At 46.9% G+C, this 23,184-nt stretch overlaps 1 protein-coding gene across 19 annotated transcripts in view; it reads right to left on the reverse strand.

Annotated features, from left to right (window-relative positions):
- Nucleotides 1-23,184, reverse strand: part of SRPK2 (SRSF protein kinase 2) — a 249,951-nt gene that overhangs the window by 103,437 nt on the left and 123,330 nt on the right. For 13 of the 19 annotated variants that reach the window (XM_075910971.1, XM_075911389.1, XM_075911124.1 and 10 more), the window contains 2 exons: nt 12,618-12,701; nt 10,425-10,576 (listed from right to left, as the gene is read on the reverse strand). In XM_075910971.1, the coding sequence (XP_075767086.1) occupies nt 10,425-10,576; nt 12,618-12,701 (236 nt within the window). The remainder of the gene's footprint in view (nt 1-10,424; nt 10,577-12,617; nt 12,702-23,184) is intronic. The other 6 variants (XM_075911279.1, XM_075911569.1, XM_075911510.1 and 3 more) reach the window with 1 other exon arrangement.

Below are 23,184 nucleotides of genomic sequence, written 5' to 3' on the forward strand. Positions count from 1 at the left end.
CCTACGGGTACAGGACTCATCTGTACATATATTTTACCTGCTTTAATCGCTCAATAACGCATTCTGTTTTCTTAGCTAATAAACCTTTTGTTAAATTATTTATAGAAATGGATGCCAGCATTGTCTTTGGTGTAATATTAAGAGTACCACTTGATCTGGGATGCATGACTGGTCTCTTGGGATTGAGAGAAACCTGATGTGATATGATTTTTGCTTTAAGTGATCATTGCCACAAAGTTTAGTTTATCTGTGTGACAAAATAAATCAGAGAGTGTCAGAGAACTATCTGTGACTCCATGGAAAGACTGATAGACTGATCCAGGAGTTGACATTGATTCAGTGAAATCTAACTATACAATATAACACTAGTTAGGGGTTTCTGCCCTTATTTTCAGATACTGTAGTCTGCTCTACAGTAGGTACTCGCAGTTGTGAGCCACTCTGCACAGCATGACAGAAAACATACGCTCAAACTAATGACATTACTTACAAACAAGTTAGAAATCACTACAGGCAGTCCCCGACTTACGCGGATCCGACTTATGTCGGATCCGCACTTACGAACGGGGCTTTTCTCGCCCCGGAGCTCACGGGCGGTGGGTCGCCACCCGTGTCCTCCGGGGCGAGAAAAGCTTCTCCCGGTCTCCCTGGTCTGCTGGGGGGGGGTCCAGCAAAGCCGCTGGACCCCCCCCCAGCAGACCAGGGACACCCGAGCAAAGCCGCTGCCTGGTGTTTCAGCAGCGGCTGACGCCAGTTCCGACTTACATACAGATTCAACTTAAGAACAAACCTACAGTCCCTATCTTGTACGTAACCCGGGGACTGCCTGTATAAGCAAAAGCAGACACTGAGATTCTTCCATCCCATGTTCCCTGTGAAGTGACATATCCACCTCAATCTCCAAACACAGACTGAGCAGCGAATGAAAGAAAAATATATTTTTATATGGCATCATACCACCCAGTCCACTCAATCAAGTTCTTACACAAAGGTGATGTTAAAATGGTGCGACTTGCAATTCTGGGTATGTCTACACTACAGCATCATTTCAAAATATCTTATTTCGAAACAGTTAATTTGAAATAACGCATCTACACACAAAATGCATTTCGAAATACCGCATCCACACCGAGTGGACACTGATTCGGAGTTAAGGCCAGCCAGAACCAGGTCAGGGTTAGGGCATCAGGTAAGGCATTTCTTTGTGTGGCTGTTGCCTGAGGCTACCTGAGGCCTGTGCTTAAAGGGACACCCCCTCCCGGGCATCTGGTTCTCAGGTGTCCCTGCTTTCCCTAACCCCCCTTCCGGATGTCAAATAAAATACACGTATTTTCAAAAATATAAACTCTCTTTATTTAACAAAACGGGGGGGGGGGAACTCTGGGGAGACTGGTGAAAGGAGGCGGGAGAAGAGAGAAGAGAGAGTGGGAGAGGGGAAGGGGAAAACTGGGAGGAGGGAGATGGAAGGGGGAAGCAAGGGGAACAGGAAGCTCAGGGCTGTGTGGGTGTAGGAGCCTCAGTGTCCCCGGGGGATGGGGAGGAGGGTGTGGAGGTTGAGGAAGAGGGTGTGGAGGTTGAGGAGGGAGAGGCAGGAGGGGGAGAAGGAGCGGGAGGAGGAGCAGGACCTGGGAAGGCAGCAGGCGCTGGAGCAGCACCAGGCACCATGCTCTGCACCAGGGTCTGCAGATGGGCAAGCAGCTACCGCCAAAACTCCTGTTCGTCCTGCACCCACTGCTACATGGTGCAGTGCAGGGCTCACAGGGCCCCCAGCTGCAGGTCTCAGTACTCCTGAGGTGTTGCGGTGGACCTCCTGAGCCCTCAGGTGCGTGAGGATGTCCCAGGCGAGGTGGTGCACCCTGCACGCAAAGCTGGTGTGGCTGTGGAGAAACAAGAGAAGTGGTCAATTCTCCCTGGGGACACTATGGGTGAAGCCCAGCCTCCCTCTGCGAGGTGAGGATGACCATGCCCTGCACCGTCACAGCTGCTGTGGTTGCACAGAGGCCATGGTCGGAATGTCCGGCTATCCCCAGGACTGGGAGCTGCCCTGAGACCGCACCCAAGCCCCTGTCCTGTGTATAGTGCAGCCAAAGCGGGGGGAGATGTTCGAGGGGGCTTGTGAATGGAGGGTGTCCTGCTGTGTCCCGCCCCGGGGTCAGGAGCATGTCAGGTCTCTTCACACATGCATGTGGCTATCAGGCCATGGCCCCTGAGTGGCAGGCAGCTGGAGCCACCAGCCCAGGGGTGGCACGGCACGTGCTCGCACATGCACAGGTTGCTCCGTAATAAGCAAGAGCCATGCGCACAGTCCCTGGTCTCCTTCCTTGCCACCTCCTCCCCCCGGAAAGGGGACAGTGACAGCACTTACATGGTGTGGCCTCCCTGGACGACCCTGCTGACTCCTCTCCTGGGACTGCTCAGGGGCTCCTGCTGGCGTGGCGGCTCCTCCTCCGTGCCCTGGTCAGAGCCCTCCAGTCCCAGCTCGCTGCCCCCCAGGTGGCATGGACCGCACCGCCCTCCAGGATGCAGTCCAGGGCAGTGAAGTAGCAGCAGGTGTATGCTCCTGCTGCAGAGCTGCCCAGAGTGGCCCTGGCGTATAGCTGCTGCAGCTCTTTTATCTTGAGGCGCACCTGCTCCTGGGTGCGCCTGTGGCCTTTCTTGCCCATGGTGGCAGCTATGCGGCTGTAGACAGCCAAGTTCCTCCGTCTAGGGCAGAGATCATGGACATTGGGAGCCTGCCCCCAAACCTCAATGAGGTCTATGATCTCCGCACTAGTCCAGGAGGGCGCCCACCATCTACGGCCCCAGGCTGGCTCCTGGGTGACGGGGCGGGGGACCGCTGGCTGGCTCTGGCTGTCCAGCTCATCCTGGGGCCACTGGGTAAGGGACAGCAACTGCTGGCAGGCCTGAATCTGGCATATGCAGTGTGGCCAGAGTCTACCCCTTTAAGAGCTCCAAGGCTGGGGGAGAGGAGAAGAGTTTTCCTGGTTTGGCCCAGAGTGGCCACGAGGGGAAACTGGGAAGGGCTGGAGGCCCCCTATTTCAACATAAGTGCCTACACAGCGCTTATTTCAAATTAGCTATTTTGAATATGGCGTTATTCCTCGTAGAATGAGGTTTACCAAATTCGAAATAAATGCTCCGCTATTACGAATTTATTTCAAAATAGCGGTTTGCCTGTATAGACACTATTAAAGTTAACTCGAAATAACAGCTGTTATTTCGAATTAACTTTGATGTGTAGACATACCCTCAGTCTCAAAACACTAAAAGAAAAGTTACTTATAATTAACACTTTAAAGATATTTTTGTGACAGATCACCACTGTTGGGGTGCTGGCACTCAGTCAAGTGGTCCAAACCTTTCGGAAAATCTGTATCTATTGGAATCAGGTAAGCATCATGATCACTGAACCAAATATTTGGAATGAAAGCCCTTGCCACCCTATTATCATTCCACAAAAACAGAGTTCTAAACTAAGCAGGCCATGCAAGCTGTTTAAGGATGTGGAAGGAATCTTTAATCATTTAAGAATACCCGGAAGAAATTTTAATACAATGTTCAACTCATCTTAAAAGTGTGACTGAGATAAACACATAAAATTACATAGATTAGTATAAGGTTTATACCTATAAACACTGGTTTTGTACAATGGATGAGAAATCTTAATTTTTTCCCATACTGGGAAACTGGAGCTTTAAAATTGTAATCTGCTAAAATATGCGCTTCATGAAAAATTATGAACTACAATGACACATTAGCCTTAGCCTATGACTCTTGGAAATTGTAAGGGTATGGCAGGCTGTGGCAGAGTGCTGAGCATAAGGGGCTGCAAAATCAGCCCCCTGCCACGGCAATCCCATTTAAGTGAATAAAGAGGAGGTGGCTGGAAAGAACCTGCCCTAATTGGGGAATGAAAGCCAATTGATAGCCGGATTAGCCTGGTGCTATATAAGAGGATGGGAAGAAAGAAGTCAGAGGTGGTGGGACAGAGGAAAGCGAGAGAGTTCAGGTAAGAAAATAGCCCCTTCCCTCCTGGTTTCAGACATGAGAACCCAAAGTGGTATACGCTGCATGGTAAGAAGTTGGTGGGAGTACAAACTTGTAGATAAAAGCAGCAGTGATTACAGAACCCCAGCATCTCTAAGAGGCTCTGAGCCTAACCAAGGTGGGAGCCAAGAAAGACAGAGGTGCTCCATCACACAGGCTTAGTCAATTTCTATAATTGTTTTGTTTATTGCTAGACATCTCTCCAGAAATACGGTGTAATTTTTGTATTTTAATTTGTTGTGACAGGCCAAGTTCCTTTTCTACTTTTGAACAGTCTGAACTCTCTTATTGGATAAATTCCATTTAGAGGGTAAGTTAACATTCTGAAACTGTAAAATAAAATCTTACAAATTTAAGCTGTGGGACTTGTTGAAAAACAGCATGCAGAGGCAATTCATTGAACAACTTATTTAAATACATGTATGGCTCAACTATCCTCTATTGATTGGGGATCATTTCAACATTGAACGCAGAGCTAAAATTTCTGGACACCATTAATGACTGCTTAACGCAGTGTTTACCAATTTTATTTGGCTGAGGAACCCTTTTCAGCTTTTCAAAATTTCAAGGAACCCCCTAGGTTTGTCAAGCAAAAAAAAGGGGGGGGGCGGGGGAGGACAGAGGGACCCACCAATTCATGAAATTCACATTCCTTCCCCAAGACCCCCCCATCTCCTTTCTGTGAGGCCTCATCCGCTCTGTTCTCCTCCTCTCCATCACTTGCTATACCCAGCCCTTATACTTGTCTCAACCTAGTGAGAGTGAGGTGTGGGGTAGGAATGAGGGATTTGGGTGTGGGAAGGGGTGAGAAGTACAAGCTCTGGGAGGGAATTTGGATGCAGGAGAAAGGGCTGTTGACTCGGGGAGGGGGCTCTAGGCTGGGGAGTGTTGGGTTCAGGTGGAAGGTTGGGGTGCTGAGCAAGCCAGGGCTTGTGGATGTGAGGCTGCAGGAGTTTGGGCTGGATATGTGAGGGACTCAGGGCAAGAAGTTTGTGAGTATGATGGGCTCAGGACACAGATTTGTGATGTGTGGATGGTGGAGGAATGTTGTGGCAGAAGACTGAGGATGTGGGGATGCAGGAGTGTGGGGATGTAAGAGGCTCAGGACAGAGGTTCCAGTGTATGATAGGCTCAGATTTGGGGTCAGGTGGTGCAGGAGTGTTATGATGTTGCAGTGAAATGGGGCTTTGGTCCCAATTGGGGGCTTGTTGGCCTGGCTTCATTTTTAAATAAAATATTATGTCAAACTCAAAAGGTTTTAGCATTGTCTTTATATGTGAGAGGGGTGAGGAACCTGTTTTGAATCAAAGGTCACTGACCCACAGAAAAGTCAGTTGGGAACACACAAGTGAGATGCAAAAAAATAAAATAAAGCTCCTCCAAAAAACCCCAAGCCTCACTAATGTGGTCCCAAATGTGCTGGTGGGGGTAGGGGACAGAGTGCTAGTGGGTGCTGGGGCTGGGGAGAGGGTGCTGCTGGGTGGAAGGATGCTGGCTCAGGTGGCAGGGTGCTGGGGCAAGGTGCTGGGACAGGCAGGTGGCAGGGTGCTGGGGTCAGGGACATGGTCCTGCTGGGCACTAGGGTGACTGGCAGGGTGCTGGGACAAGGAACAGGGTGCTGCTGGGTGCTAGCGTGGATGGCAGGGTGCTGGGGTCAGGGCCAGGGCGGTGCTGAGTCCTGGGGTGTGAGCCAAGAGCCGATTCCCTGTCCCTTCCTTCCCTTGAGTCTAGCTCCGGTTCCCGGCACCTCCCTCCTCCTGCAGTCAAACTGAGCTCTGAGCTCCACACACACCCCACCCCACCGCCCAGCCCAGCTCCCCAGACCTCCCCACTCTGCAACCTAGCTGAGCTCAATTTCCCTGCACCTTCCCCCAAACCATGTAGACATGCTGAGCCAGTGCTGATTCCCTGCCCCTGCCTTCCTCCCTCCCCTTGGCTGTGTCTACACTGGCACGATCTTGCGCCAAAGCGGCCGCTCTTGCGCAAAAGTTTGCTGCCTGTCTACACTGGCCGTGCCCTTTTGAGCAACTATTCTTGCACAAGAGGCCAGTGTAGATAGGCAACATGAATTTCTTGAGCAAGAAAGCCCTATGGCTAAAATGGCCATCGGCACTTTCTTGGACAAGAGAGTGTCCACACTGCCATAGATGCTCTTGTGCAAAAGAACAGCTCGCACATGGAAGAGTGGATGTGTTCTTGCACAAGAACACTTGCGCAAGATGTTCTTGCACAAGAAACAACCAGTGTAGACATAGCCTAAGAGTTTCCTCACATGAACAAAATAAATTTTGTGTTGTGCACCAGTATTGAGTTCATGTGGCTTGTTTGGATGTGCCACCCAAGTTATTAATAAATCTTTTTAAACCTCTACCTTTTCCCTCTGCTGCCACGTCAGCACCCCTGGTGCCTGCTGCCCCCCGACTCCTCACCCTCCTCTGCTGTCCTGACTCCTGCTCTTCTCACTGTCCTCAGCCCTCCTGCAACCTGCCCCCCCTCCACCAGCCCTTCTCTCCTCCCTGTGCCCACTTCTCCAGTAGCCCCACTCTGATCATGTGAGCTACCCCTCCTCATCCCCTCTTCTAACACCTCCCTCTACAAACCTGCCCTGCATCTCTCCTCTGATGGAGGTCCCTCCACTGGGCAGGTGTCTGCCCAGAATCCCCTGGCACCTGTACCTTCTCTTACCCCTGCACCCTCCTGGTGCCTCCCCCTTCCCTCACTTCCCCTGCCCCCTTTGCTCCATTTTTCCCTGATGCCCACCCCTCACCACCCTCTTGCCCCCGTTCCCCTCATGCCCCTGTGCCCTCACACATGACTTGCTCCATCCCAGCCTTCCTCATGCCCACCCCTTCTTTCAAGCCTTCTCCCAGCACCTCCCCTCACCCCTCTAGCCCCCAATGCCCTTACCCTCTCCCCTCCCAGCATCACCCTGTCCCCCTACCACTAACACCTCTCCTCCTGCCCTTTTCCTCGTTGTCTGCGCTTGGCCCCCTACCATTTGTCTCTCCTCCACCCCAGTCCCTTTCGCCCGCCGGGCGCCACAGGGCAGGGACACTTGCGCGCCTGGGGACAGGGCCCCCCAAGCGCCGTGCGCCTGGGGGCGCCCCCCCCAAGCGCCGTGCGCCCGGGGCCGGAGCCCTCCCCCCCAAGCGCCAGGTGCTTGGGGGCGCCCCCCCAAGCGCCGTGCGCCCGGGGGCCGGAGCCCTCCCCCCCAAGCGCCACGTGCCCGGGGCCACCCCCCCATGTACCGGGCGCCCGGGGCCCTCCCCCCCCCATGCCCCGTGCGCCCGGGGCCCTCCCCCCTAAGTGCCACGTGCCCGAGGCCGGCACCCCCTCCAAGCGCCGCGCGCCCAGAGCGCGGACGGCCAATCTGTGGCGCTCCCGGGGTGCGTTCCCCTTCCCCTCCGCACAAGCACCTTCCTCTCCCAGCCCTTCCCCTTTCTCTCTGCACAAGCCCCTTCCCTTCCCTCCCCCTCCCTTTCCCTCTCCCGTACCTTCTGCCTTCCACTTTGTGGGGCCGGAGTCTGTGCTCTGTCCCTGGACTCCGAACCCGCAACTCAGCCATGTAGTGCATCACAGCGCCCAGCAAGTTTAAAATCCCGGGCTGTGATGTTATGTCACGTCTGGGCGTCTCTCCACCCGCTGGTTTGAGCGTGCTGCGCAGGGCAGAGCTCAGGGAAGGTCGCACATGGCAGGGATGGGTCCGGGTACAGGGACGGGGGAGAGACGCTCTGGGGCCGGGCTGGGAGGATGCGCGCGGGGTCGGGACCAGCTCCAGCTATTGCGGGAGCATGGGCACCACAAGCCCACACAACTCACCGCCCATGCCTCTGCTGGCTAGCTGGCTCTCTCTCTCTCTTTTTCAGAGGGGGCGGGAGAGCGCCGGCTCCTCATGGAACCCCTCGTTGTGCTCCGCGGAACCCCAGGGTTCCGCGGAGCACCAATTGGGAAACACTGGCTTAATGGATCAGCTAGTCCTAGAATCCATAAAGGGTAAATCTTGATACAATCATAAGTGGTGCACAAGAACTGGTACAAGAGTTGAGTGTAGCTGAACTACTCAGTAAAAGTGACCACAATGTAATTAAATTTAATTTTGGTGGGGAGGGGAAATAAATGTTGTTGTGTTGAGTGTCTGTTAACTTGAGTGTCTGTTAACTTCAAAAAGGGAGACCTACACAAAAATGAGGTAGCTAGTTAAACTGAAATTAAGAGGAACAGTCACAAGTATGAAATTCTTGCAGAATGCACAGAAAATGTTTATAGAAAAACTAAATTATAACTCAAGTAAACAAAAAACAGCAAGATGGTCAAAAAAGTGCCATCATGGCTAAATAACAATGTAGAAGAGGAGGTTAGAGACAAAAAGACAGCCTTTAAAAATGTGCTGAGGAAAACAGAAGAAAGCATAAACTCTAACAAGTGTAAAAATATAATCAGAGAGGCAGAGGTGAAAATATGGAGATGCGCTTCAGTGCGCTGCTCCAGCAAGAGGGAGCCAGCCAATATTGGGTGCTCTGCTTCAGAACGAGGGGGATGCTTACAAATGGGGTAGTGGAGCTCTCCTACAGGCTGCTGCACCAAGCAGCAAGCAGCCAGGCAGATGAAAGGGGATGGATATGGGCACATACATCTCCCCATGTCCAGTATTGCCTCAGCCCCAAACATCCCCCCACTACCAAGGCACCATTCATGGAGGGGGAGAGGTGAAGGACTAAAGCTGCCTTCTCCCCAAGATTCCTACCAGGACAATGTTTGCTGTTCGCCTTCCAGTCTTCATCAGGGAGAGAGGGGAAGTACACAGCTTGTGTGCATTCCCCTAACTCCGAGCTGATGAGTGCAGTAAACAGAGGAGTGAGTGATCCAAGTTGTGCACTTTCCCTTGCTTTCAAGGTGACGGGAAGGGGAAGAGCAAGCAACATCCTGGTATGAATCTTCAGAGTCGGAGGGCTCCCGAGTGGCTTCCTTGCCCCCCCCCCCCCCACACACACACACAATGCACTTCCTGAGCCTTGCTCACAGCCCCAACTCTGACTCCATCATTCCCCAATCTTCTGGCCTGAGCCGCTCTTCACATTCTCCAACCCTGACTCCTACACTCCCATACCTCTGCCCTGAGCCGCCTCACATGCCCAACCCTGATTTCTGCAACCTCCAACACAACCCCAAACCTCTGCCCTGAGCCCTTCCTCATACTACCAATCCACAACACACTCCTGCAACCTCAACACACTCCAACACTCTGCATTGAGCCCTTCCTTGCATCCCTAAACCTGACTCCTGCACCCTTCCCCACACATAACCCAACCCTCTGCCCTAAGCTCTCACAGCCCCAACCCTGATTCCTGCACTCCCCCCACACACCCAGCCCACAAACACCTTGCCCGCATCCTGATACCTGCACACCACCTTAATCCCCTCCCCTAAATCTCTCTTCACACCCCAACCCTGACGCCTGCACCCCTACATAAACTCCAACCTTCTGAGTCCTTCCTCACATTCCCTGATGCTAAATCCTGCTCCTCCAATGCACCCCCAACCCTCCACCGATACCCTCTTCACCCCCTCAACTCTGAATTCCTTCACTTTCCCACATTCCCACCAATGTTCCCTCTAATCTGTTCCATCCATGTTCAGATTTTCCACTCACGTGCAGAATAAAATTTGTTATGTGCACCACAACATGTGTGAATTTGCACCAACAGAAGAAACACCCCGTTAAGGGTGATGCTTACCAGTTAACTGGTTACATCCCTAGTATCAAGATGGTGCAGATAACTTCTTAGGAAAAAGCAGAAAATAATTTCTATTCTAAATATAGATTATTGTATCATCCCATTCATAAAAGTATTTGAAAGTCTTACAGAGTTAAAAAATAACATGTCCAATGTTGGTCAAAAATATTCTCTCCATTCCTTTGCCTAGGGGAAAGTAAATAAAAGTGATAAGCATAGCATAAACAGAAGATGGTGACTTTTGTGGCACTCTCAGGTTTGGACTACACTTAAAATTTAGATCAACATAATATTTGTCAGTGAGTTGAGTAAAGCTCTCCCTCACCAACCCAGTTATGCCCAGCTAACCCATTGTATGAATGGAGCTATGTCAATAGAAGAACACTTCCACTGACTTACACCATCATTCAGGAGGCATACAGTGTTATGCCAGCATAGCTACAGCAACACAACTATCCCTCTATAGTCTCTCTAGTGCAGACGTACTTGGTTCTTGGAGGAGGAATTTCATAATCTAGGACTAGCGCTAAGGAAACATTATCTCTACCATAAAAACGCACATGCTTCATTCTAAAAGAAGATGTTTTAAGTGGCTCCTGAGGACCAAAACTGTCATGGGTATATAGCTTACTATTTACAAACCTTTGCAATAATCTGCAGGGTCTTCTTGCTCCTCATCATCAGATCCAAGAATCTCCTCCTCTGGTTCTGGTGGTGCTGGCTCTGGAAGAGGAGGAGGTGGGGGTGGAGGTGGAGGTGGAGGTGCAGATGGAGGTTTCTGTTGAGGCTCTGGCCTGAAAATAAAAAAGGAAGCACATTTATTGATAAGCTTGTTCAGGATGGTAACTGAGGATTTAGCCACAAAATCCATCTTTTGAATATTACTGAAATATATCCCATTTATTTCCCTAATTATTCTTTATATTATCTGGCCACAGATATTTCCAAAAATGCATGGAAGTAAAGCTGGCAATATGAGACAGAGTTTTCACATAAAAATAGACCATTACGTCATTGAAATTGCACACAAAAGATTTACAGTATCAGTAATAATGAGACAAAAATATCATACATTCCTAACCAGTATATGAAACAATGTACATATGTTTTCAGAATATGACATGCTTGGAAAATACATTCTTTAAAGATAATCAACATGGACAAGTTATACCAAATCTCCTCTGTAACAGCAAATAAAGTTTCAAGAACATATTGCAGGGAGCAATTCTCCAAAGTTGACTGAAATAAGCTAGATGATTCAGTGGGCTATTTCCATATTTATTTTCTGAATAATGTAGAAAATCACCTTACTGTGGAAAGAGCAAGTAGTAATGAAAAGGAAGAAAATACTAAGCTTTTTAGCTAGCATTTGCTCAAGATATCCAATGGCAATCAATCAATGGAAACACAGATTTTTACCAAATAGTTTTTAAGACTCAATTGTTAAAGACATTTGGTATTCTGGTAACTGTTCTGGCTTCTTAATTTCAGAAATATCCTACAAGTGAGATATCTTCTTGGTTTAGCTATTAGAATACATTTTCTATATGATAATTAGAACAATTACAGATGTTTCACATTTTGGTTGTCACCAGCTATGCACACATAAGAAAAAGAGAACATGTTTAAGGTTTCTAGGTTCCTAACTGCTATTTTGGGGGAGGGGGGGTCTCTCAAATAGTTTGATGTTATGGGTAGTTTTGAATTCTTATTTATAAATTTATACAAAATCTAATTTTCCGAAAAAGAGATCAGTAATATATCATATTGCTACAGGTAAGGTTAATCTGAGTCCTCCATCATCAGCCATAACTATCTACACTTATTTTCACAACTAATGCAAATCCCAGCCCTCTGAAAGACCTTATTTAAACTATCAATGTCTCTCCACTAAAAACAATAGTTGAGAAAGTTGAGGACAGGAAAATACATTGGGGGAACATGTTAACTTTTCAACACTGGAAATCTAGATTTGAATACTGCTCCCATAATGAAAAATTATTCAGGTAAATTTATCACAGCCCTACATAGGATCCATACCACAATACACACGCCCTATATTTTTGCACAATATACAGGCTACGAAAATATACCACTTGGAATAACATAGTACAGTTGATCAGAAATAAGTTTCATTGACAATATGGAGCAGCCTGCACAGAAGCTGCTATGCCTTCACTCTACGCAATATTATTAAAAGTTACGAGTATCAAATTTATCCCCCCCACACCTCCTCCAGAAGCAAATGGAAGAAGTGTTATTCCAGTACATTTTGAGCTCTAGAAAGATAATTTTGAATACATTTCAACCTCCTTTTTGCTAAATCTGAGATGGAAATTACCAATTAAAAATAAGGGGCTGAGTGAGAGAGAACAAAAACAAGGAAAGGAAAAACGCATGCATAAATCATAGCTAAAGTCCTGTGCAATTATAAAATTTGTCTCTGCACCCAATCCATGATCTGCAAACATAGTCTGCAGACAAAGCAGCTATCCGCAGATTTGCAAGGCACTATTTATAGCAAGTGTGTTTCTAAATACTTTTTTCATGGAACTAGATTAATTTTTATTCCTCATGTTATTTTTGTTAGCATGATGTGTCTCTGTACCGTCATTTTATCAAAATAAAACTGAATTTGGTTTCACAAAAACACGATTTCAGCACAGTCACCATCAATCTTTCTGCAAGATCAATTAATGTTCCTGAAATCTACCATCTTCAAAAATTGGTTTTATAACATAAATAAACAAATAGCATTCAAGGCCAGCTGGATGGTGACAAAAAAACTCTAATCCATTTTCAAAAGAATTCAGTGTAAAGCTCCATGCCACAAACCTTGAAACTTCATCTTCTGCACATGAAGCCATTTTGGATACCGTGTTCAAGGACTCTAAACAGTTCAACATTAAGACTGATGAGCTAGAAAACAAATGCATAATCATGAACGTCAACTTGGTTGGCATACCTGAAAACAGTGAGTTAGGTAACAAGGGCATATTTTTGAATGTTTAGAATCATCATATTGGATGATATTACTCTAGAAACTATAGTAATTAACTTCAGCCATGAGATTCCACATTGGATAACATTTCAGAGAATGTGTCAATAATATCTAGTTAGGCTATAATTTGCTCTTCCACCAAAGAATATCTTCACCAGACACCTATGTAGAGGGGCAAAAGTGCTGAGTGCTGAGAGGAAGTGTGTTTGGGGAAAATGATAGGTGAGGGAAGGAGAGAAGAGGGAAAGAGTAGTGGGGAGCAAGTACAAAAGGGGCAGCAGACTGGAAAGAAAGAGTAGGAGGGAGTAGTATTAGTGATAGCTGTGAGGTCAGGAGTGGAGAGCAGGTAGAGGATGGGCAAAATCCTGGCACTACAAAATTTAGCAAGACTTTACTAAGACCCTCTCTCTTAGGGACAGAGCTTTCATTGTTGCTTTAGCATCTTGCAATCTACAGTGATTTAGTATCAAAAAGCTGATGTGTTATTTCTGCACATATCTTCCAGATATTGTTAGCCTTTTAGAGAGAATTATAACTTATCTCGCAAATATGTAAGTTTTTATTATTCATCTTGAAGTAAACACCAAAGCAATATCAATAACCTCTTTCCACAGGCCAAAAAGTAATTAATATTTGCAGAATATGAAAAGCAGATATTTCTAGAGAAACAGTCTAACAAAAAATCCTTCATTTCTGAGACTTTCAATTTAATATATTTGACTTTGGAAGGGATTCTTTTTTCTCTTTTGCAATCCTTGTATTTTCTAACTGGGAATTTGTGCTAGGTTGTTCTTATTGGTCTTCGTGTATGTTATATTAGTGATTCTTGGAATAAGGAAGGATGGGAGGAAGAGACTTCAAATAGTTTCTTATCGGACTATTAAGAATGTTACTTACAAGATACAAAGTGCTGATTTAAAATGAGAGAGAGCTCTGTTTTGTGTATGGAGATTGTAAGATTGCCATCTCTGGAGGGGTTACATTTATTTGCTGCCTGAGAAGGGGATGGGGAAGCATAGCACCTGGCTGACTATCTATGTAAGCACTTCTCTAGTTTTCTGGGGTTTTAAAACCGAACACATGCTATACATCACATAAACCTGTTAACTACATCTAACGCTTAATTTGGCTACCTGAATTTCTGTCAAATAGTTTAATAAAAACTAGTTATGATCCTTTACCAATGTTAAATTTTGTTATCCCCGTGCTACTCTATTTCACAGTTTTCAGCGCTTCTTGTTAAACAGTGGCACGTCTGACAGGGTTACTTTACATGTCCTCTTATTGAATCATCAGATATTATGAAAGCTACTCTTGTATCCTTCTTTGAGATGAATGAACAAAATATAAAATTAGTTATTGTTGAGATTTTATGTACAACTATAAAGACTACTGAAATGATAATTTTAACAAATGTAAATAAAACATTTTCAAGTGGACTTCAAAACACGTTTGACGGGAAAATGTGAAAATGCTAAAATTTTAAATTATAGCAAAAAGCAAATCAACTTCAATTACTATTTTTAAAGCAGCATTATCAAACTTTCTATGTAACACAATAAATTTTTAACTAAAGATTATTTACATTATTACACTTTTATGATATCCCAAATATGAATTTAACACATACACTAAAACATACAAGAGAGCATTATAATTTTTTCCTTCCACACAGAACACCCTATACTCTGTGGTCCATTATAACTGAATTATTCCTCCTCAACTTTCCAAGCCTGGAGGCTCCTCTTTTTAAAAAAGAAGAGAACAAAAACCCCTATCAGTCTTTACACGGTTCTGGAAGCAGGTAGAGCTTTTCAGAGAAATTATTTCCTTTCATTCTCTTGTTGACTACCCAAGCTAAGACGACAAACTGTCAATTCTAATTAATATAATTACAAGAGATGATATTTCTCCAGGCAGGTTAACTTTATGTTATTCATTTATTATACAAAAATAGAAATGAAGAACAACAGTAAAGTAAGACCACAAGCACTCTCTCTCTCTCTCTCTCTAGAAATACTCCAAAAGAAAAAAAGGATTCAGAAGTTTCAATTAAATGCAAAATTTGATCATGGCCTATGGGGGGAGGGGTCTCCTAAATTTACTGTTTACTGTTCTCTCTTGTGGGCAACTGGTGCTCCAAGATCCCTTACAGCTAGAAGTAGCCAGCAGAAAAAACAATTACCACAAACTAGCCAATTAGCCCATCATAAGACAGGATTTTCAGGTCTCTCCTCTATGTCGGTCTTCTCTCCTGAGCCTCCAGTCTCTCGCTCCATCTCTCTCTCTCTCCTTCTCCTATTGCCTCCCCCTCTCTCTCTCTTAGCTCTCCTCCACCTCATGCCTCTCTCTCTCTGTCTCTCTCTTTCTCTTCTCCTCCCCCTCCTGCCTCTCACTCCGGGGACCGGAGTCCAAACGGACGTTTGGGTTCCGCACTCCCCGTGCTGCATGGACCCAAACAGTCACTTGAGCCACTTGCTCCCACGCGGCAGCCTGGTTGAGCGGTGCAGAAGTCAGCTGAGCACCATGGTGGGAGGCGAAGGGGGAGCAGGGCGGTGAAATTCACGGCGAGGGGGCGGGGCTTGGAGCCGCTGTCAAGCCGCACGTCACCGCCCCGCCCCACTTCACCTCCAGCCATGGCACTCGGCTGACTTCTGTGCCGCTCAGCCAAGCCGCCACGGGTGAGCAAGCGGCCGTTTGGGCCCCGCACTCCTCATGCAGCATAGGCCGCCCAGAGGGAACAGCCAGCATTTCAGCAACAGCGCTGCCCAGAGGCACCAGCCAGCATTTCAGGCAACAGCGTAGCACAGAGGAAACAGCCAGCATTACAGACTCTCAGACATTGGGCTACTATATATATGAGAGAGAAAACTTAAAACATCAGGAATCATTTGATTTTTTTTCTTTTCTTATTTCTTCTCACCTCACATGAAGAGTTTTAATAAAACAAAGCAAGAGAGAGATGCCAGAACCCTTTGTCCAAAAGTTGTATCAAAGACAACAGAGCTATTTTAAAGTAATGAATAAGAATACACTGAACACCAGGTAGCCATACAACAAATTTACTTGACCAAAACACTGTTCTGCATGGGGAACGACAGCATGCCTGAATGAATGGGCCCTTATAGAGGGAGGGCAAACTTTTCTGAATAACTTCTAGGCCTGACAAGTTCTTGACTTTATCCATCTGAAAATAGTACATATGGATGCCTTTGTACCTCTTCTCCCGTCTTTCAATATTATGCAAAAAAGATTCTGAATGAGATGATCATATCTACAGTATGTATCTGATTCTCCCATTTGTGGCCAAGCTTGGTACACATGGAATGCGAAGAGACTGGCTGAAGTAAAAGATTTTGAAGGAGAAAATTCCATGCAGACCTGAGACTCACCTCTTCTAGGAAAAATTGCATTTATTGATTCCAGATGAATAAATTCCCTGAACTTACTAACTTTCTTTAACTACTAACAAGAAAAATATTTAATATAAAGTTACAGGAATACTCCTTGATACATTTAATAAAAGAAAGTTTGGAGATTACTTGAAGTACAGGTTGGACCTCACGGATCTGGCACCTTCAGAACTGACCAGTCCCACAGGAAACAATTTACCAGACCAGGAGAGGTCAATTCCGGCACCTCTGTTGATGGATTCTGGGCTCTCCCGGGGCCCGTCAGCAGACCCTGGGATCCCCTCCTGGCTGCAGGCCGGTTACTGGCCCTGCTGCCAGGCTCCCTGCATCTTAGCCAATGGGCCCAGCTCCTTGGCCAATCCCGGGCTTCCAGCTGCTGGGCTCCGCAGCTACTCCTGGGCCTTGCCACTGGGCTCTGGGGCCAGCCTTGGGAACGCCACTAGGCTAGACTGCCTGTGGCCAACCTTGGGGTTGCTTCTAGGTGCCACTGCCAGTGCCTGGCTCTGGGCTTTGTCAGGCTCCTTGCTCCATGGCCAGCCGTGGCTGCCTGGCTTGCAGCTACACTCCCTGCCACGAGCTTCCCAGTGCTCTTTTGTCCATGGTCCTGCCACACCATAGATGTGGCTAGACCAGAGAGTCCCAGGCCAGAGAGGTTCAACTTGTATATCATTCTACTAGTCTTCTGACAGCATCTCTGTAGATACAAATCTTTAAGGAATTAAATATAAGTCTGCTGCAAAAGAAGGGCTAGTGGTAGAAATATATTTTGTCTAAAAATGCAGAATATCTTCCATGCAGAAAGATAGGAGGAACAATACAACAACTGATCACAGAACAGTATTTGCATATCTTGCAATACTTCATAATGTTGCCATGCCAACTGGCTCTGATTTCTACTGTCACCACCAGCTGCCAGTATACACTGTATGTAAGCAGGAAAAAAACATTTAAATAATAAGAACATAAGAATGGCCATATTGTCATCAGACCAATGGTCCATCTAGTCCAGTATCCGGTCTCCCAACTGTGGTAAATGCCAGGTGCTTCAGAGGGAATGAGCAGAATAAGTGATCCATCCCGTTGCCCATTCCCAGATTCTGGAAAACAGAGACTATGGACATTTAATATGTAATAGAATAAACTTACTAGGCTTTTGGTCATTTAAATTTATTGGAGACCCAAGGCCTCATTAAACTTACTCAACGGTATTTCAACTTTTTTCTTTCAAACCTCTAAATTTTTGTATTATTAACCTCAAAAGCTACAGCATAAGAAATATATATTTGTGGATCTAATTATAATCTTTTCTGTTTTATGTTGAATCACAGAGATGGACATGTTGAGTGCTGTGTAGGTACATAAACTTGAATTTGCCTTGCACTCTGTTAGGGCAAAATTGAACTATTTTATCATTAGAGAGCAAGACTATCTCTCAACTTTATCTCCGATAAAAGCCACAATGAGAAATTAATGATATTCTTGGAAGAGAAAAGATTTCACATCCCAACACATAGCACTTGCCATATCTGGACCTCAGTGAATTAACTGGATCACAGCTTATGTCTTATTTTGTTCTCTCTCTCTTTAAGCATACTGCAGAAACCACTACAATTAAAAATAAGTTTACCTCTAACTCTTGTTATCAGAATATACTATGAATAATGGCTAGACATACATAGGCTTCAGCCTCAGGATTGAATGCTATAAGCAAAATTAACTGAAACCTCCAAAAATTCACTCTGGGTAAAGAGTGAGCACAGACATTTTCAACACCAAAGAAACTATTTACGTTAAAGGACAACTGAAAAATGGGATTTTTAATCCCTGCCTAACTCATCTGCAGACAGTCAATTCTGTTGTAAGAGACTTTATTTATATATATTTAGAGGTAATCTTGTTTGTATCACATCTAACCATTAGAGGTCGTGAAAACATTTTAGTCAATGCTGAAACATCTTATGGAGACTCTGACAAGATGTATCAACCCTGCATTAGGCTAGAGAGGGGGACCCTGGCTCAACTGGCCAAAGTGGCCCTGCACACACAGCCACAGGGCACACTCCAGCTGGAGGTCAGCTATAAAGATCTGTGGAACTGCTCAATATGGGCTGACTGACGCTGGGGAATTAGGTATTGCTGGAACTCCTGAGAGGGAACCACTGACAGACCAAAACATGGAGGTCAGTCAGCGGGATGCTGCAGGCAAGGCCCCCTGTCTGGAGGGGAGAGACTCAGAGCATTACTCGGAAGAGACTGGTAGGAAGCAACCTAAGACAGGGAATTGTCCCTGGGAGCTTGGCGTGTTGCAGTGGGACTCTCTGCCAAGCTACTGGTGGGCCATGGGTTGGGATCTGGTGGAGCAGATGGGCCTGGGTCCTGCTACCCCAACCTTATCAACCCCATGAGGTGAACCACACTTCCTGTTACTGACTCTGGCTGCTAGGCCACAATGCCCTGGGAGAGAGGGCGTTACTACTGACTCTGGCTATTAGACCACACTGCCTCCAGTGAGCAGTGTGTGGCTACAGACTCTGGCTATTAGGCCACAGTGCCCTGAGCAAGAGGTGCATAGCTACAGACAGTGGCTGCTATGTCATGCTGCCTTCAGAGAGAGAGGGGCATTGTGACAAGCTGTCTATTAGAGTAGGCTATCCTGGGGGGGGGGGGGAGGGCATTGTTATAAGCTGTGACTGCTAGGGCACCCTACCCAGGGAATGTGCGGAACTGACATAGGAGGACTGCAATGCTATCTGAGCAGTTGCTGAGGCTAGGTCTAGACTATGGAGTTTTGCCAGGATACCGGAGGTAACCCAGAAAAACTCCGCCGCATCCAGGGAACATGTCTGCTCTTCTGTCATTTTTTGCGGAAGAGCAGATGTGCTCTTTCGGAAGCTCTGTCGTCTTCCTTGATTCATGAAAGCAGAGTTTTTCCCAAAATTTGGGAAAGCGGAGCGAAATTTGCGTACCTTTTTACGATAAAAAGCGGCAGTCTAGACATAGCCTGAGGGTCTGATGCCATATCCAAGGGTGACAGGCAAGATGCTTCATGACAGAGACATACTGGTTTAAACATTTGCATTGTGAAGTTTTATTGAAACTCACATTTTCATAGACTGGTAGTTAAGGCAATATCCTGGATGACCCACGTTCAAATCTTCGCTCTGCCTGATTCAAAGTGATCTAAGATGAAGTATTATACTCTGAATCAAGGAGAGAAGAGACTGGAACCTGGTCCTTTTGCATTCCAGGCCAGTGCCCTAATTACCAGGCTATGGCATGCAAACGTCTCAATCCCTTTAAATGAAAAAATCCACTTGAATGTGAACTGAGAGAAGAGGACCTGAATCCTTCACTGTTCTGCAACTGCCACAAAGAAATGTTGGGAGGAGGAGAAGGTGCATGACTAAGTAGAATGTTAGTATTTGTTAAAATGTACAGGGAGTCAAACGTCACGTCCACAGAAGTGGAGCATGGTTAGGATGGAAGACCAGAAGATGGAAGTCTGAGACTACTTTTGGGAGGAAATCAGGGTCAAAGAACAGGGAGTCTGTCCTTATGGAAGAATATATATAGGGGAACAGGCATCACAGACACCAATCTGCTAGCCCACAAGCAGAATTGATGGCCACAAGGAAGAGGGCCTGTACTGATGGGCATGAGAGGGAGCATATAGCCAGTGGTTCAAAGGGAAGTCTGTTGAGGGCAGACAGCTCAAGACTAAGGTCGCAAGTGAGGCAGATAGGCGTAAGGACCATCAGGAAGTAGCTCTTCAGGCCCCTCAGAAGCCAAGCAGTGGTAAGGAAGGTAAATAAGTGTCCATTCCCTAAGGAGAGGAAGGTCTGAGGGCCGCAAGGTGGACACAGACAGAGCTAAGCATGCAAGTCCCCAGTCCTTAAGTTCCAAAAGGCAGTCTAGGATGACATACATAGAGATATCCTGGAAGGGAAGGGATCACACTATGCTCAGGAGGTGAAGCTCTTCTACTTTGCTCATGTAGAGTCTCATCTCTTGTGCATAAGTATACAGAGGGCAGGAGTTAAGCATTGTTTGCACACAAGCTCCATCCAAAGGCCAGCTGAAGTAGGCCTCGATTGGATGTCACACCCTGCCACTTTCCTTTGTGAAGTGGTCAGGAAGGGCAGAGAAAGTGGTGGGTGGGCAGATGGTCTGCGGGAAACTAGAATCCAAATCGAGCATGGGACTACAAGGAGGACCATGGCCCAACCATGACAGATCTTGCACAGAACTTGGGGGAGAAGGAAAAGGCGGGAAAAGGCATGTTGGAGATTGCTGACAATGAAAGGAGAGGAGCATTGCTCTTGGAATCACAACCCGTAGCATCTCAGGAACAGGTGAGAGGGAAAAATGTAGTTCTCATGAGTGGCAAACAGGTTCCAACAAGGGACATATCAGGCGTGCCAGAGGAGGGAGGAAGGTCAGGGAGCTCTCACTCATGGTTGAAGTATCAGATCCAGCTGAATGCATGTGCCAAGGAGTTCTGCATCCCCAGAAGGTAGGCTTCATAGGACGCAATAATGTGACAAAGACAACAATTCCAGAGGCAGATGGCCACATGGTGTCTTCCTGTCAGCTTATGCATGTCAATGAGGTGATATTGTTTGAGTGTATCTGGATGTACTGATTGTGGGGGAAGAGGCAGGAATGTGTGGCAAGGTAGGCAGACCATATAAAGTTCCAAGTCACTGTTGTGCATGCACACTTCACAGAGAACCCATGCTCCTTGTGCATCATAGCCATGTAAATACTCACCCCATCAAGCTAGAGAGGTGTCAGATGTAAGGATGACTGTAGGGACAGCTGTGCTGAATGGGAGGCCATATAACACCTTGGTGATGTTGGTCCACCAGATGAAGAAAGCACAGATTGAAAGCAGAACAGTCAGGGTTGAGTCCAGGTCGTTGATTTGAATAATGCAGACAGATGAGCTACAGTTGTAGACAGCACATGTGGAAGTAGAATTCAGCATCACATGAGAACAGGGCACTATGTAGCCAAGGAAGAGACAGAGGTGTACTATGTTGTACATGGGTTGTGGCTCAGGGTTGCCATGAGGTTTGTGAGGATCCACTGGGAAAAAGGCCCAAGCTGCTATGAAATTCAGACTTGCCTCAATGAAATGGATCACATGCATCAAGAGAGACATGGATTTTTCCTCATTGACAGAATGCCAAAGAAGGCAAGGAGCAAGTGGAGAGCAGCGAAAGCTGATGATATTCTAGAGAGTGCTGGTGCCACCAGGAGCCAGTCATCCAGGTAAGGGAGCATAGAGAGTTCCAGGCAGCAAAGGTGAGCTGCAACAACTGCAACCATCTTGGTGAAGACCCTTGAGGCCATGGCAGGGCTTAAGGGAAGTCTCTAAACTGGCAGTGGTTGTCACCTAGGCAAACGTAAAGGAACTTTCAGTGGGCTGGGCGGACACTGAAATGGAAATACATGTTTTTCTTGTCAAGGGCTACAAACCACACCTCCTGTGGCTGTGGAACAGAACGAATGGTAAATGTAAGCATCAAAATACAGAATTTGGCTGGTGCTATTACATGACAGAAGAGGTGACAGATGCCAATGGGAATGGATGCTGGAATCTGCAGCACCACTGGGCAGGCTCCTGTTACGAGGTGTAAGAAGTGGGTAGGTGGGGGGGAGTAGAGGTGTGGGCAGAACAGCAGCTTATGGTTCTGGTGATGGGGGGTGGAGACTGTAAATCCCCACAGACCAGAGGGTTACCCTAGATTCCTTCAGGAAGTGAAGGGCCTCATCCATCTTATCAGAAAACGGTCTCTCCTCATTGAAGGAGAGGTCCTGGATGGTGGATTGGCCTTCTCTGAGAGAGCCTGAAATAGTTTGAAATGTGAAACTGCAGGGCCACAGATGAATAAAGTCTGTAGATGAGCAAGACCAGGCACTTTGCTGCCCTATCTGCAGGGGTGAAGGCGGAGCAATGCTGACTTGCCCATTCCATTGGGGTGTGCACCCTCACCAAAGCCGGGGTGGGGTGAGAAAATAAACTCCTTTGGATGTCACAAAGTTACAGTGTTCTACCCTCTCAGTGTCAGGGCACAGGACATGTGATTGTGCCAAACCTCTTGAATGGGATGGAAAATGGTTTCATTGATGGGCAGAGCCACGTGGGCTTGTCCCTGAAGCTGAAAGTATCCAGTGATAGATGGGATTGGTCCTGGACTTCCTCTAAGGGGATATCCAAATCCTCTGCAGCAGCTCCTGGTATTAGCAGTAATCATCAGGAGGCAAGAGGGTTGGAGGGAATCAGGGCTTTGTCCAGATAGCAGAATGCTGCCACTGGGGCCAGTGGCATTGGGTCATGCACTGAGTCTGCTTCTGCATGCAAGCTGGACTGTTCTATTAGAAAGGTGTGTATGGAAGGGTGTGAGGCCTCTAAATGTGCTATAGGCAATGACACAGGTCCTATGCGAATCATTGCTTCCATGGGATCAGGTCCAGTGGACCCAAAGAATAGGGATACCATCACAATAGGACCAGAGCGGTGAAAAGGAGCCCATTTGGTATGACAGATGTGCCTGGGAGTCAGAGCTACCTTGGGATACCAGGGAGAATGACAGCTCTTCCACTGAAAAGCCCTGTGTCTGAAGACACCTCTGGTAGTGGCAGGTCCATCAGTGCAGACAGTCCCACAACCGTTGTGTGTGGATCTCAACCCCTGAGGAGCGGCCCATCCACTGGGTAGTTGGCTATGGAGCTGAGAGGAGCGGGAAGAGGATACAGCAGATAGAGGTGTTCACATCACACTAAAGGCCAAATTAGAGGGATGGGAATGCACAGAAGAGGCACAGGGACTCCTGTTGAGAAACAGGAGCATACCTTGGAGAGAGGTCACGCTTCATGGACAATGTGGCAGTCGACTGTACGGGTGCCTCCTTCTACCTCTTGGCCTTCTTCCCTACCATGTGTCTAGTCACAGGAGTTGGCACAGTTGATTCTGCATACAACA

This window comes from Pelodiscus sinensis, chromosome 1 (genome assembly GCF_049634645.1).
Source record: "Pelodiscus sinensis isolate JC-2024 chromosome 1, ASM4963464v1, whole genome shotgun sequence".
NCBI lineage: Eukaryota > Metazoa > Chordata > Testudines > Trionychidae > Pelodiscus > Pelodiscus sinensis.